The sequence below is a fragment of the Passer domesticus genome, chromosome 1 (assembly GCF_036417665.1).
Source record: "Passer domesticus isolate bPasDom1 chromosome 1, bPasDom1.hap1, whole genome shotgun sequence".
Classification (NCBI taxonomy): Eukaryota; Metazoa; Chordata; class Aves; order Passeriformes; family Passeridae; genus Passer; species Passer domesticus.
This window is the reverse complement of record NC_087474.1, coordinates 103113555-103129738: the sequence shown is the minus strand read 5'-3', so window position 1 is coordinate 103129738 and position 16184 is coordinate 103113555. Positions and strand designations below refer to the sequence as shown.

General features: G+C 35.8%; 1 protein-coding gene across 9 annotated transcripts in view; it reads left to right on the top strand.

Annotated features, from left to right (window-relative positions):
* Window positions 1-16184, top strand: part of ZNF407 (zinc finger protein 407) — a 333728-nt gene that overhangs the window by 252467 nt on the left and 65077 nt on the right. Inside the window, exon 9 of one of the 9 annotated variants that reach the window (XM_064431974.1) lies at window positions 11968-12913. The exons of the other annotated variants lie outside the window; for them this stretch is intronic. Within the exon in view, the coding sequence (XP_064288044.1) occupies window positions 11968-12083 (116 nt within the window). The 3' untranslated portion in view covers window positions 12084-12913. Of the gene's footprint in view, window positions 1-11967; window positions 12914-16184 lie in introns of those variants that run through there. 9 annotated transcript variants of the gene reach the window in all.

The window sequence follows — 16184 nt, the reverse complement described above, 5'->3', positions numbered from 1 at the left end:
AAGAGGTATTTTGAGTCCACAACTCGCTGAATGATTACATGGGCTTCTGTGCCCTCCTTGTGTCTATGTGAAATGGTAAGGAAAATAAGGAGCCCTGAAATTTCTTATAATTCAAATTTGACTTGTACGCAAGCAGCTTTGTGACTGATCTTCAAGTACAGGAGAAGAAATGGTCCATCAGGTTAGGGTTAGAATTTGGATTAGGATTCATCTGTAGTAATGCTGCTCTAAACACGGGTTTATGTGCCCTGTGTGTGTGTGCTACCACTAATGCTGCAGAATCACTGAGTGTCTCCAACAAAAGGTAGTATTTGCTTGTATTTCACACAAAAAAGTCAACTTGAGCCAGAAATTACTGCACTGTATTTCAGATCTAAGTCAGGGTGTAAAACCAAAGCAGTGTTATGGAAATCATTGTATTGCTATTTACAAAACCATAAAGTAGCAGAGCGTTTCCTCAAGAGCTGGCAGTGGAGCTCTGCTGTGGGCATGGAGATGCACTGGTTTTATCTCTGGAATGCTGCCATGGTAAGAGGTGTTTGAGCTGGTGTAGAGTGGGAGATGGAAAAAGTCTTTCCAACCCCACACAATGCTGCTCCCCACTTACAAGCCTGAACACTCTGTTGTGTAAGCAGAGAAACACAGATGCCTGTGTGTGTTCTCCCCTTCTGCCCGTACTGGGCACGGGGATACCTTGCTGTTTGCTAAATAATGTGTTGTGACTGCCCTCACAGATCTGTAGAGGTATGCCCTGGCATTTAATTATTTGTCATTTTCTTTAGTTAATCAATTGCATTTATATTTATGTACAGTTTTCTTCAAGTGTTTCTTGCTATAATACTATATGAAATAATTTATTTAGATTTTCTTGAGCCTCCTTACCAAAGTTATAAATTCAATTGCATTGCTTTATTGACTGAAATGTTACAGAGCAGTTAGTTTTTATTGTTTTTGTAGGGTAAAATGTGTGATTTTATTGTTCATTTTTATATCTGAGATATCATCTTTTATTAGAATTTTGAAATGTATCATCTTCAGGATAAGATTTATCCACAGTGCTAAGTACACATTTTAAAATGCTGATTATTTAACCTGTAATTCATCTTAAAAGTCAGATTTTGGTTTTTGGTTGAGCCAGGAATGTAAGCATAATTTCCCTTGCAGTATCTTTTTCTGAAGAAGCGCTCATAAGAATTGCAATATCCATCCCACCCCTTTCTTTTGCTTAAGGAAGGAAAGAGCAGCAATAACCACCTGGAGTATCGTGTCAACACTCTGCCTTATCCCTCTTTCCTTGTTCCTGGGTCAGAATATGGTAGGCAGAAGGGGAAAGGTCCCACTCCTATGTGGATGTACGTAGTTATATATATTTGGCAATTATTTTTGGTAAATAAACCGTATATTACTTATGTAATAAGTTTAGATTTCTCGTAATTGCAACTTTAAAATTATTTGTTGATTTTGGAGTAAATACAAAATCACAACTGTTTAAAGCTGTAATTTATATAACTAATACATAATATGCTCAAATATAATTTTTTCTTATGTGTTTTACCTGGAAAGGTTTAACTTCTTGAAATTTCAAAGTTTCCTATAGATATCTAAGCCCAAAGAAAGACATATCAGTTTTCTGTGGACAGCTTAGTCAAACATTGTGTTTTTTTCAGCAGCAACTTTTGCACATTACTTCAATTCACTATGTGATACTTCAGAATATTTCCTTCAGTTTGTATCTAAGATATTGTTAATTAGGCCTCACCATGTTTAAGATGGGTATGGAGTCAAGTGATGTGTCAAGTGATGTGTTCTGTTTCCCCTTGTGTCATCCTCTTTTCTCTACAGTGCAGTGCAGTCAAGACAGTTGTGTTGAAAGTAACTTTTAAATTACTGACTAGTCCAGCTGATATTTAAAGATGAAATATTTAAACATCACTGGCAATTTGGGGATTTTGACCCCAACAACCACTTTTTATTTTTGCTGCTGGGGAGCAATTGCAATCAGTGTTCAGAGGCTTCAAATTGTCATTTACCTTCCTATAGTGAAGTAGCATTACTGATAAAAGTGTGCTTTATTCCTTTTTTAGTGTCATTTGAGACAGAGAAAAGATTGGGACAGATGCTAAAGAGCTGGTTACATTTTTCAAAGAATGCAGTTATTAATTAATGCAACTCATAAACCAATCTACACAGATAAACTGACTCATTGAAACTTCACTGTGCTGTGGGGAAAAAAAGGAATAGCTGTAATTTTGAGGAAAATGCTCTGTATGTTTCATATCAAACTGAGACAGCAATTCCCTGTCTTAAGCATACAGTGAAAATTAACTTCTTGCCTTTGCAAAATGAGTTTGTTTGTGTTTTGTATCTCTGCATGACCACATTTGTTAACAAAACACTGGTCAGTGATAAACTAGATAAATATTGGGAAGGAAGATATTCTAATAGTAAGGCTCTCAAGATAAATGGTTGGACTTCCAATGTACAAAAGTAGGAGACTTTGACAGTGGAACCTATGAAATTGTCATGAGTCTCTTCAATTTCCTAGTGTCCCTGTTTATAAAAATTTTTACTGTATTTCAAAAATAGAGAAGCAATATTATACAATTTAGAAGCAATCCAGATAATTTCAGATCTCTAGCAAGAGAGAGAGGAAATGGGGTAATTAAAGAGGAATTAAAGTCCAATTCTGTAGGCATGTTACATACTTAACTACCTTGTAAATGTCCAGCCTGCTGCTGAAATTGTATTGGATCCTCAGTTCAGACACACATGTATGGATGAGTCCTCTTTCAGACTTAGGCAGGGAGCTGACAGAAGGTCCTGCAGCCAAGTCCCAGCCTCCCAAGAGACTGGTCTTCCCCTAATACAGGGAAGGGATCTTTTAAAATAAAAATTTAACTTATTCTGCTGTGATAAAGATGTATATTAATAGTGATATGCACTGCTTTTAATAATGTGGCAAAAGGAAATGGAAATTCTGCGTAGGGTTTCATTTAAAAAAAGTAGTTGTGTGTGTAAGGAGTAGAATGGGGGAACAAGCACAGGAATGTGCTCTTGTATTTCAAAGTGAAGAAACAGCGTGTTCCCCTTACTGCTGGCACAACTTGGCTGCTGATACCAGTATTCTCTAAGAAAGTCTCTTCTGTAGCTCCTTTATGGGACCTGCTCAGCAGCAGCACCAAATCTAAAATTCCATTCTGCCTAACTGTGTCATCTCATCCCTAGTTTTGCTGGTCAGAGACATTAATCTCAAACAGTGTGTTTTGCAGTAAGGATGGTTGGTAAATACTGCGGCCTTCACTTAAATGAAATATGTAAGATGTCTGATGTGGCTCCTGGTGAAAACTCTGAATTTACAAGTGATATAAGGATGAAAAGGTGTGATTCACAGCACCTTTGTTTCCTTGTGCTCTGTAGACCAGTGTGCAACCACGCCCTTCACCTCAAGCAGGCGCAGAGTGAAACTCTGCATAATTTGTGCTGTTTCAGCCTTTGTACCATAAAACAGCAGACTGTATTAACAAGAGAGGCTGGATAGGTTTTTTGTCATTGTCCAAAATTGCTCAGATGTAGATAGGGCAAATGTAGAATCTGAATACCTCCTAAAACTGGGTCATTTGTTGCCAGGGGTTGGGTATAAGGAAGGACATAGAGTATTCCAGCGGATTTTTATCATCAAGAATCATTAGCTGCAGCTGGCCTCAGCTTAAATAGCTCTGAACTTAGCCATCTTATGGTGGGAGACATTTGACCTTCATCTAGTCCAAGAAAATGAAGAAATTGGTTTGTCCTCATTCCCCATACATACTTTCTCTTCAGGACCAGGCAGGAGTTCAGCAGAGCTGACATTTGGCCTCTTCTTCCTTAATTTTAATAGTTGTCTTTGAAAGAAATTGCCAAATTATTAAATGTTTAATATCACAGCACTTAAAACATATAATTTTAAAACAGTCATGTATAATATTCTTTTATGTGCACATGTAGTAAAGTGCACTTATATCTTCCTTTGTGTTTGATCATTAACAGATATATTATTATGTCAATATATGCTATGAATGATATTTTAAACAAACCTTCTACTGACTTGGCTGTAAACTTGTGAAAAAACATTGGTTTCACCTTAAGGTTTTAATTTCCTTATGTTTAGTATAAAATCAATACTTTAAGAGTGACTAAAATAACAACCAGGCAGTATTTACTGCTTTTATGCTGAACATTTCACATCAGAAGAATGTAGGAGGAGTGTCTGAGTTATAATTTAAACATTTATAACCATCATTCTACTTCATCTGAGAAAGCTTACTTTATTAGGTCTAGAATTACAATCTATTCAATTAAAGCATTTCTCAGATAAGTACTCTGAGTGGTAAGAAGTATTTTCCTAAATCTCAGATGTAGACACTTGAATTTAGCATAGTCCTTCACCATTAAAAGTCAGTAATAGTTTGTCAAATATCAATAAAAATCAGTTTAAAATTGCTGGAAAAGAATGAAAGAATTGTGTCCACTACATTGTCTTTAAAAATAACGTTAAAAGCCTGAATATGGTTATTGGAGTGTCTGTTCATAGATGTATGAGCTAGATAAAGGGCATTTTGCCATAATGTGTCAGATTATTTTGACTTCAATTTTTCATGAGGCATGTTAAGTTAAGGTAGTGCCTAATGTGAGTAATAGTGACAGAATCTGACCTTTGCATGTGATTTTTTTTTCCTTTTCTATAATGATAGTGAGCATCTGAAGTAAACCTTATATCAGCCAGAAAGTGTTACTTTTTGTCATTTTTCACAGTGAACCAATTGGAGTTGGTTTTAAATCTCTTGTCTCGTGATCCATGGTCTTTCTTCTTTGTCCTGTCTTACTTTCCAAAGCAGAGCATAACTAAACACTTAGGAGTGATCAATAAACCACTTCTTTGGCAAAAAAGTGGCACTACAAGGAAACAAAGCAAAACAACAAACAAAATAATATCCCAAAAGGTAACTCAAGTTTCTGACTAAATGGTACAATTGGTCTTACACTGACTGTACCTCTAAAGCTATAATGATTTCATCTAGCAGTGGCACATTCTTTTCCTAGATTATGAATATCAAGTTCAGAGATAAAAAATAAGTGAAAGAATACAGCTCTAAGTGCATTTCATTTTTGCCCGTTCCAGCTTGAGGAAAGCTGTTCCAGACTGGTCTTGCTTAGTCCTGTATTTTTGTCTCATAACTTCAGGTTATTTTGCTACATGTCCTTGAAAGAATTCCTTTGTCTGTGTCATAAATCCTTGCCAAGCCTTTTCTGACTGCACAGGATGCACATAGGTTTTGTATTGTCATTCACGCCAACAGCACGTCCTCTAAAGTAACACTATGTTTTCATTAGTGTGATACGGCAAAAATTATTTTTAAATACGGTCTGGCATTGAATTTTATATTTCACTTTTATATATGTAATGAATCTAAACCTGAACATGGGTACCTTGTAAGTATTTAGTCATGGAAGGACGCATTATATCCAGGTTTCTAAAAGTCAAATGAAGCCAAGTGGAAACATAAACACTGTTTAGTGTTTGGCTTGATCCGGTGATGAAGTTAAGAGAGTTTTGTGAAGCAATCAGAGATTATTTAGTCAAAAAGAGCAAGGCTGTAAAGTAGACAATGTCATATGAACCAATAGGTCTCTCACTCTTGCAACTGCAGGCTGATACCAGAATCACCAGCACCAGCAATTTGTGCCTTTATTTGGTGATAAATTAAAGAGGCCTCCCTGAGCTCATACAAGCAGAAAGAAATGATCTCAGACGTTTGTGAGTCACACTGTGTCTGATTAAGTTAAAGGTATAGGAGATGCAGAAAACTGCTGTGTGTGGCTATTTCTGATATATTGTGTTACGGACACTGCAGCAAAGACAGACATTGTAGGTTTGGCATACAAACACAATGTTGTTTGATCTAACCAGTGATGCTGAATTGGTCAGCAAAAAGCATCAGTGACAAACTTTCAGCTGAATATACAATTACGGAGTTCACCAACAGTTTTAATGTATTTTCCAGGCAGCTGATAATGTTTTCCATAGTCCAAGTCTGCTGAGACTGCTTCAATTGCATTTATCATTTTAATAAAGACTAAGTAGAAATTCATGTTCTGTCTTACATATTTTTCTTACATTTGACACACTATGATGATGACTCTTCTTTGCTTTAAATCCCATTATATTTCTAGAGATACACTTTTTCCGCTCTGGGAAGGGAGTGAGAAACTTTCTAACTGGAGTTAGATAACAGTTATATCTTTTTATGACTTACTGCATTCATGCTGTTCTGAAATGGAGGACCATATTGCTCCTGGATATGGGAGCTGTGCTTGCATCTATTAGCTCTTCGAGGGGAGCACCAGACAAGACTCCACAGGAATACAATGCTTCCCATGTTTGGAGAACCCTTAGTAAGACATTAGAAGCAAGTAACTCAATTGTGAACTCTCTTCAACAATGTACTAGCTCCAAGTGCAACAAAGCAATTCAATCTTTTACTTTGAGATACTGTTTCTTACTGTGTGTGCTGCCATGTAGTTTCATCACTGCTGAACACAGGGAAGCTGCTTATTAGAATTATTAACTTAAGTTTTTTAAGACACTGACAGATCAGTTTTGTTAATAATCAGTATTAAACTTGCTTATGCCCTTTGGTTGGGACATAAGTGTAACATGGTCGGTAAACTTCTTTTAGAGTTTTGTGGATATCTTAATGCCTTAATGATTAATAAATTACCTTTTTTACAGTATTCATCATCTGTTAGTTTGAGTTGCAACATTTTCTTGCAATATACATTGTACTGAATGCATCAAACCTATGTATGAAATAATTGTACTTTTCATAAGTACTGTTTTCACTCTTAATTGTAAGGATATTGATATTTAAAGTGGTTGATTATTTTTGAGCAAAGCAGAACATATCACACCAGTGGTATGCTGGAATAGCAGGCTGTACTACATTAATTCAGTCTGACAACTGTTTGTGGGCTTCGTTCTGGGTCTGCACAGCTTCTATGCTTGTTTCACTTTTCAGGTGAAGGTGTTTTTTTCTGCAGTTGTATTATGGAAATGTTTCTTGATGTGGATTTACTTACAGTGGTGTAAAAGCTGTTTTTGTTTAGGTGGGTTCTGTATCAACCAAGTATGTTGGACATTTTTAAGACCAAAGCAGCTCACTATCATGAGGATTTTATCACCATTCAAGCTCTAGAACTGGTCTGGTAGCTGGACACTGCAGTGGTTTTTGGGTTTGTTCTTTTTGTTTTGTTTGTTGGTTTGGGGTTTTTTTCCTTCTCTTTTTTATTGGTCTAACTGAATTCTTAGTAGATTATTACAAGACTTACTCTTGCAACAGTAGAGAAAATCTAAGTTACCAGCTGCTTTGCACAAGCCTTTTCTCAGCTTTCTCTTTTTCTTTCTTTTTTAACTTGTATTTCTTGATTTCTTTTCCTGAAAAGAATAAGTAATGCAATTTTCTCTTTAAAGATAATAGCTTGTACCAGTTAAATAGTAAAATATAATTTTCCATATATATATTATAATCTACTTACCTAAAAGTACCTACTTTTGTACCTATGCAACCCAAGTTTATACCTTTGTGGAAGGGCATTCAAAATACCATCTGGTTTGCATTCATTGGTTAAGGAGTGTTGTGTTGTTGAATGCAGCAAAACAGAGTATCACCAGCAATGTGTTCAATAAATACAGTAATATTTGCGAGGAACTTCTCGGCCCAGTTCCGATTAGTCAGGAAAACCTGGGCACATGACTTCAGTATTTTCTACTGCAGGAGAAGTACTTCCAGGATATTACATTCCTGATTTAATACTTTGTGGAGTATATGCAGGTTTTAGGGACATCAGTTGGCAAGATCAAACTGCAAAGGATGATGCACTCTGGCCCTGAACAAGAGCCAGAGCAGAACATCGTGTGTTAAAGGATTTCTGGTGAGGACTGTGCACATACATGTTGCTTCTTGTGTTGTATAACTTTGATCTTTGTTAGCATGCCAAGAATGAGCCAGTGCCCTTGAAGTAGGGTTAGATAGTTTCATAAACAGCCTATACTTCTCCTAAAAGCATTAAGTTACTTTTTATTATTAATCTTCCAGTTAAATCTAGTCACCCATTCCCTGTGGTTAATTACATGCAAGAAAGGTGTGCTTTTGATCAAATGCTATATTAGCTTTTCACAATTAATCAATTAAAATTCAGAATGTGACATTTTATATGGGTGTTTTTAGTACAAAGGAGCAATATTTTCTGTAACTTTCTAGAAAAGCTGGAACTCAAATAAAATCTGGTGTGTTCTTCCGAATACTTGCACTATCACGGGTTACATTTGCTACCTATTTTGGTCCTTTCCAGTAATATCCCATATTCTGGGTCACAGGTAATGGTAATTTTCCTAATTTTGTTAATAACACTAAATATTAACCAGTGTAATCTCCAGACATTGAAATTTGCAGAAAGGTGTATCAGTAACAGAATCCCCAGGAGACCTGTGCAAAGAGTATAGTCCAGCAGTTCATTAGAGTTCTATATTTAAAACAAAATTACATGGCATGAAAATAAAGGATAAATATTTTAGTCTTTCAGATTTTTTTGCTAATGCAATAGAAATTTTGCATTTCCTGTATTAATTTTATAAGTGCAATATAAATTAGCTTGACTTTAGTAGCTGCAAAAGTCATTTAATAACATGTTCCTCCTATGCTAATATTTTGAACCAGTTAAATATTTTCATTGGAGTTTGGTATTGTAGATTGATTTTTTTTCCCCTGTTTTTTGTTGTTTTGTTTTGGTTTGGTTTTTTTAATCTTGGAGAGACTAAAACACATTTTGCTTTTGAAACATTGAAGTCAGTTAAAATAGGCTTACTGATTTTTATCCAGAGTGTAAAGATTGTGATCAGTTCCTGTGTTGCTGCCATCAATATACATTTAGGTTATGCGGGATTTTGTCTTAATATGATCAGTCTTTATTTATGTAAAGTAGAATTCTGACACCATTGATCTGTATTATTAAAATGCATAGAGCAGCTATCATATCCTGGGCTTCTGCTGAAATATGCTTTTAATTGAAGCAGAATTGTAGCAATATATTACCAATGTGAATCTAGTTAAGAGTACAGCATTGACTGCAGTGCTTCACTGCTGTACAACGGGCTCTGTTTAGTGGGATTGAGTGTAAATGCTGCATGAGAGGTGCTCAGTGCAGGAGGTGATCATATGAAGACTTTATTCTGAAGGATGTGCACTTCCAGTTGACATGACACAGTGTTTGTCCATGAGAAAAAAGGCCAGAGCCATATGACGTTTGTGCTTGTATTTTAGATAAATATTTTATATAGACAGTTAATACCCTGAAAAGGGGGCGTTTGTGCCCATATCTAGCTTAATAGTGCCTTGGTATAGCAAATAATTCTGCAGTACTTTAACTTTGCTTTCTAGAAAAAGGAAAAATAGGGGAGGAGGAAAACAGTAGCTTAAGAAGCAAGTTTCAGGTGAGTAAAACCACTGAAGAGAAGCTGGATTTTTACACCTTTCTCCATCTACAGTGCAAAGGGCAGGCGCTGTGACTCCCTGTGGTACATTTCATAGTGCGCTTGCTGCTGAGTGCCTCAGAAAAAAAAAGCCAAAATGGGAAGAATTTACCATTTTCATGTGCCATAAAGTGCTAAGCTGATTCAGTTCAGTTCTTACCCATGAATGTCAGTTTTCACGTACTTAGTGCAAAACTAAATTATTAACATTGATTTTGGGAGAATCAATTGAGACCTTAAATACATGTGCTAATATTTACATGATAGGAAACTTAGTTTCAATGCTAATGAGATTTTAGTCATCATGACTATGTAAAGTGTGTTGAAAAGCAAATGGGAAGTGAACATCTCAAAGAGAGTATATAAAAGAACTTTGGAAAAAAGTGAAATCATGTTCATGTCAACTGGTTTTCAAGAGACAAGAACCGACAGATCTCCAATACAATCAAAAGGTAGTACATTGGGAATGGACAGAAATGTGTGTGTTTTACACAGTGCAACACTGGAGCAGTGTTTCTCACTGTCATAGGCTATTATTGTTGTAAGTCAGATTTAAAAAATCCTTCACCAGCTGTTTCTGTTGTCTTGGGAAACTATATTATTCTTCTCATGAAAATGCAGATATTTACAGGAATACTAGTTAGGAAGGAAGGGTATGGTAGGTAATTGGCATATCTGTTAATATCAGTCATTAGAAGTTAGCAGACTTTCTCTTTTGACCAAAAAAATTTTAATAGTCTTTAAGTCTTTAATAAATATTGCTGAAACTGTCAGAAATATCTCTTTAGTCTAGATCTTGAATCAGGTTGAGAGAACTGATTAGAAATTCTCTGGTGTTTCCATTGTTCCTGGTCAGTTATCATCATCTCTTGTCCCATGCAATAGGTTTAATTGAAAGTTTTATAACTAGGCAAGGTTGCATTTCATATATTATTGTTTATTTGCAAAAAATAACCTCTCACTCCCAAGTAAGTCAGGGATTTCAGTTTTTAGGGACATATTGGTACATAGATACTGATACATGAGCAAACAGAAATGAAAGCCAGTTTTATAAAATGTTTTTCAGGCACTTAAAAGAAATTGTCGATGACAAAGTAGAGAACTGCTTCCCTAGAGTGAATAAAATTTAGCAATGTAAGTCCAGTTGCTTTAACAAAGCATACATTCCAATACTGAAAGCAGACTAAAATTATCATCATCAGTGAGTGCATTAATGAAATCTTGTTTTTCTTGTAATTTCAAACTGCAAAAACAAGTCTTTGGGGCATAATAAGATGATAGCATATGGTATCTGTTTTAATAAATGATGTTCAGATAGGAAATACCATTGGATGTTTATATTTTGAAATCTTCATTGTTAAGTTTTTCTTTATTTGGTGAATGTTATTGCCCATGGTAGCCACAGTCACAGCCAGAACAGGCCTGTCTTGATGATTTAAAAAACAACCCAAAAAAAAAAAAAAAAAAAAAACACCAGGAAAAAAAAAATTTCCTCTCATGTACTACTCAGTGACTCAATGTTTTCTGGCATTGGGTTATTCTGTTGACTGATTGCTACTGGATTTTATTTATGCTTTTTAATTAACAATTACAGTTTAAATATCTCATATAAATCTATGGTCTGGGGGGGTGGTTGTTGAACTTTATTATGTTGTTTTAGTATGCAGAAATATCACAATATTTGATTTCACTAGATCCCTGCTTCCTGGCGGTTTTCTTTACCTTTTAGAGGATCAAAAATGACTGATTCATTTTGGGTTGGTCTTTGTTCCAGTTTATGTAATTTCATTGCAGAAACTCTTCTTTAAGAACAAGAATCTGCAAACCTTTATTTTTTTAAAAAGCGTATTGCAGCTAAGGACTGTTCAACTAATGCAGTTTTATGGGTTATAATGAGGGAGCTTTGAATAATATTCACCTTTACTTTCTATAATATTATTGCAACAATGAATAAAGTGCTTAATTACCTTTCCAGTATGTCAGGGTCTTTTCTTTTTCTAAATATGCTATAGGAAATAAGCACAAAGAATTTGAATTGATCTTTTTTTATACTCATCTGCTCACATAATTGATTCCCTGGTATTGAAACCTATTCTTTTTGTCTGTCTACCAAAGATTTCTTTGCAAAGGTCCAGCCCCAGCAGGTTGATTACACACTTGTTACCTGTAATTCAATACAGCAGCGCCCTGTTTACAAAGTCCAGATTTCCTGGGCTGTCAGTTAGGGCAATCAGCACAAAGACCAAGTGCTTTTGGAACTAAATAAACAATGAGAAAAACATTCAGGGCTGCCAGTAACCTTCACAGGTAATTTAACAGCCTTTGACTACAAGGCATCAGTTGCTGTAGATGTCTGGCGGATATGAAATCTGACATTCTCCCTTGCCATGTTCTGCCAATAGGTCCGTGTGTAATCTCTCGCCGAGGCTCGCCGCCGCTCCGCTGCGCTCAGCCCAACTGCCTTTATTATGACGGACGCCCACACCTGCGTTCTGTCACCTCCTCCGAGGGGATATAGACAATTGTTTACATTTCCAGGGTCAAGCAAATTTAAAGTTCCTCCCTTGTCCCCTCTGCCATTCCTCTTCTGGCCAGCATCCTGGCCATCGCAATCTTTTTGATCTCTTCTTAGAAGTGTTTAAATATAAAGAAAGAAACTGCTTGATCAATTCTGTGTAAATTGGACTCTGTTTTTATTGCAAACAAGGAACAGAGTTATCTCTATTTTCTAGATGACCTTTAAGTACGGACAGATTACTTTATTGTCTAAAGCTCTGGTTTTATGTATTTTTAATTTGTTTCATTTCTGATATATTTGGTACCTTTCCTGTCGATTCAGATAATGATTAGAACAGCTATTTTAAAGTCCTCTGACATATTAAAGCAGACAAAAAATACCCATGAGGAGAAGAAAACAGAGACAGACATTCGTAAGAAAATTTCATATCTTTTACTTCAGCAGTCAAATTTCTTTGCAATCAGATAAAATTGTTAGCTACATAAGTTTAAAAGTGCATCAATTAAAAGAACAAACCCACAAAAAACAAGTATATTATTTATCAGTTAGATGTTTATTGTCCATATAAACTACCCAAACTATCTGACAAATAAGCATTTTCTTGCCTGCAACATACTTGGCTCATAGAATCATGTCTTCTTTTTTAATTATTCCTGATGTATCAGTCTGTAGAGTAGACATCTTGCAAGCTGTTATACAGAATCTATTATTTTCATAACTATTGTACAAACATAAGAACTGAAATTATTTGAAAAAAAAATTGTGAAAATCTATTATTTGATTATGCTTTAACCAGAAACTGTTTTATTTTTATGCTTCCACTGATGAATTTCTGAGCGCCTGGTTGTGGTCAGTGTGATAGGAGTTAGCTGAAGGTGTTGTGCAACACCCAGTGCTTGATTCACTCTCTGCCCTCCTGTTCTGTCTCAGGCAACACGCTTGTGCAGCTGTACACAGATGTGCATCCATAACTGAACACCAAATGTATATATTTGGTGCTAGTTTAGTTCTAGTTATTTGCTTTGTCTGACTTTGCTATGAGCATACAGATTTAAATTATATACGGAGATTATTTGGATTGTTATGTGGTGGTATTTTTATTTTGTTTTGTTTTAATTATATTTTTCTCTGCAAAAATAGAGACTGGAACACTGGTAGACCAGGAGCAGTAAGCATAAGTAATTTAAGTGAGAAATTCCACATCCGTTTGGGGATCCCTAAATATTTGTTGGTCTTTCTGTCATCCCAGGGGAGCAGGGAAGTGGATAACAACACCACAGTTTTCATTGTGCATTAATGGGGTCAGTAACAATGCTGTGAAGGCAATGATCTTACTAAGAATAAAGTATTGTAAGAATTTAACTCATTTTCAATGTCTGGGCATAGCAACAATTAAGGATTCTAGTGTAGAAAGTGCTAATGTGATTGTAAGTGAAACAGGCAATTGGGCATAGCATGGTAACCTGTGGGAAGCAGCCATGTCCTGCGTGGGTACTCGTGGAAACTTATGGAGCGGACAGTGACAACTCTGTATTTATGGGTTGCTTCACACTAGTGGAGCCATTATATGGTCAGGATGGGTTGCATTTAACTGTTTCAGCAATGGCAAAGTAGGAAAATGCTGCAAGAAAATGCTTCTGAGATGGCATTTGATTACTTGTAGCTCATTTAGACATTGAGCACTCACTGCAGCCTGATGATAATATATCTTTACTAGGTTTTACGCTCATCTCAGGTAATCAGTATAATAATTTCAATAGAGACCAAGTGTAATTTTTCTTTAATTATTTATTTTCCAAGAACTGAGATAATTTTAAGGCCTGGTCAAATACTTGATCTACAAGGGTAGTTATGTTTATGTTATGCCCTGAAATCAGCCTTACCTAAGGGAGAAATAAGAACCCTGTGTGCACAGCTGTTTTACTTGCAGGCCCTGTTCTACTGTCTGTGTTTCTAACACAGCTGAGCTAAGCTGAAGTACCCAAATGCACCTGTAGCCAGGAGGATGTTTTTCACGTGGTTGGTCACAGACACTTTAGACATTTCTCAGAAGTATCCCTAAAATGATTGCTGGCCAGTTGCTTCTTTTGCAAGAGAAGAGAACAAACCCTAAGGAAAACTGCAGAAAAGTATTGGAAGACTGGTGGCTTTTGAATTGCGCTAGCATACTTCCCAGTGATTCCATTAGCAACTGATAAATCCTTCTGCTTTCAGTTTTAGCCCCTCTTGCCTTTCTGCATTAAATGATGGGTTTTTCTGTGTGTGAGCTAGATTAGAGACAAAGGCCAGACTGTTTCTTGAAGATGAGAACCATCCTAGATTGCTAGTCTATGCTTATTGTTATTAGTTGGTGTGATGGCACAAGCAATAACACAAGTGGAGGGCTAATGTTAGGACTCAGCTTCATTTTAAACAGGATTATGAGCAAAATTTGAATATGATTGTGAGGAAATTCTGTCTAAGAGGATTTGAGTGGGTAGATGTGTGCAACCAACTTTGCGTGTGCTTCTGCTTCAGAACCTTTCCTTCCACTCAAGTTCTGAGTTTATGAAATTCTGGCATAGGTAGGTCTCTTCACAGTTATTTTTCATCTCCCGAACTCTATCCCACACATTTGAAATACTTCCATTTTACTACTTTGATTTCACTAGTTATTTGTCCCTTTAAATTTTTTATTTTATTGTGTTTTATTTGTGCCATATTATGCCACAGAACTCTCCCAGTGGAGAGACAACAACTTCATGAATTTCAGCAGCAACTATGTCAAGTTATAAAAAAACAAGTATTCCCATTTAATGAAAAAAAAAATTGCTACTACTTGGTTTACAAAACATGGATTTTACATCAGGAATTGCAGCTACTCCTCTATTTATCTATTTTTTGACTGAATGGAAAGCTCTAGCTATCTCACTTATCTCAGTAATGTCCATTAAGCACACCCAGATAAGATAATATTTGCATATTGTTGCTTTCAAAACTAAGTCTTTCTGTGGAAGACTTTGGTTTGTTAGGTTTGCTTCCAGTTTTTATTGCAGACTACTTCTCCAGTACGTCTCATTTGACTGATCATGCACAGTAATCTAACAGTCAAGAGTGATCAGGAAAGGGAGAGAAAATGCTTCTGAATCTTCCACTCTGCTGCTGGTTTCCCATTCCTCAGACAGAGGGAAAGCATCTGAAGGCAAATCCTACATGTTCTGCATCTGCATATAAAGTAAGTCAGGATAAAACTGTTCGATTTTTCCAAAAAAAAAAAATGGTTAGCTGTTGTTAGCTGGAGAATGATCTAGTTTTCGTCTTCTATTTTAATGAATTGCTTCATACCTCTTTACTTCAGGCCAGATTTAATACTACTGTTGATATTCTGATATCTCTGGAGTGTAATGTATTTATGTTACACTATAATTGTATTTTACACTTCTTTGTTTAACTTTTGATTCTCAAATTCATCTACCCATATCAGAGGGGAAAAGAGACTGAAGATATTTTAACTGTGTTCTAATCATTCCTGACTCTTAATTTTTAAACAATATATTAAGCATGGGGTTTTGTTTCTCAACAATATATCAGTTGAATAGGATCAGGCCCCATTTAAAACAGAATTCTCACAAATCAAATTGATGTATTTTTTAAATCTAGAAGAGTATTAGAACTGTCAAAGGAATTCTTCCTTACACCTCATTTTCTGTCAGCAGATGTTTGTTCATTTGTTTGTTTGGTTTTAACTCAATTTTTGATCATGGATGCCTAAGCAGGTTAACTTAGGTTAGTAACAAACACCAAAAAGATATTTCTGTGCCAAATGAAAGAGGGTTTTCATAATGGAAACACACATTAATTAATAAATTCCTGCTCTAAAGTGAAGTTTCTAATGAGCATAAAGCAATATGAGTAACAGAGTAGAAGTGCTGCACAACTTCAGAGATGCTTTAACACATGCAAAGGTACTTTTACCTGTTGTGTCCTTTACTGGGCTTGTACTGAAAATCACTGTACTCGCCTGAATTAAAGATGACACTTTGGACAGTCAAGCAAGAAAAGCTTAAAGAGAGAATGTGGGAGAAGGCAGCCTTCACACAAGGTTGACTGTTGGGTAAGTTC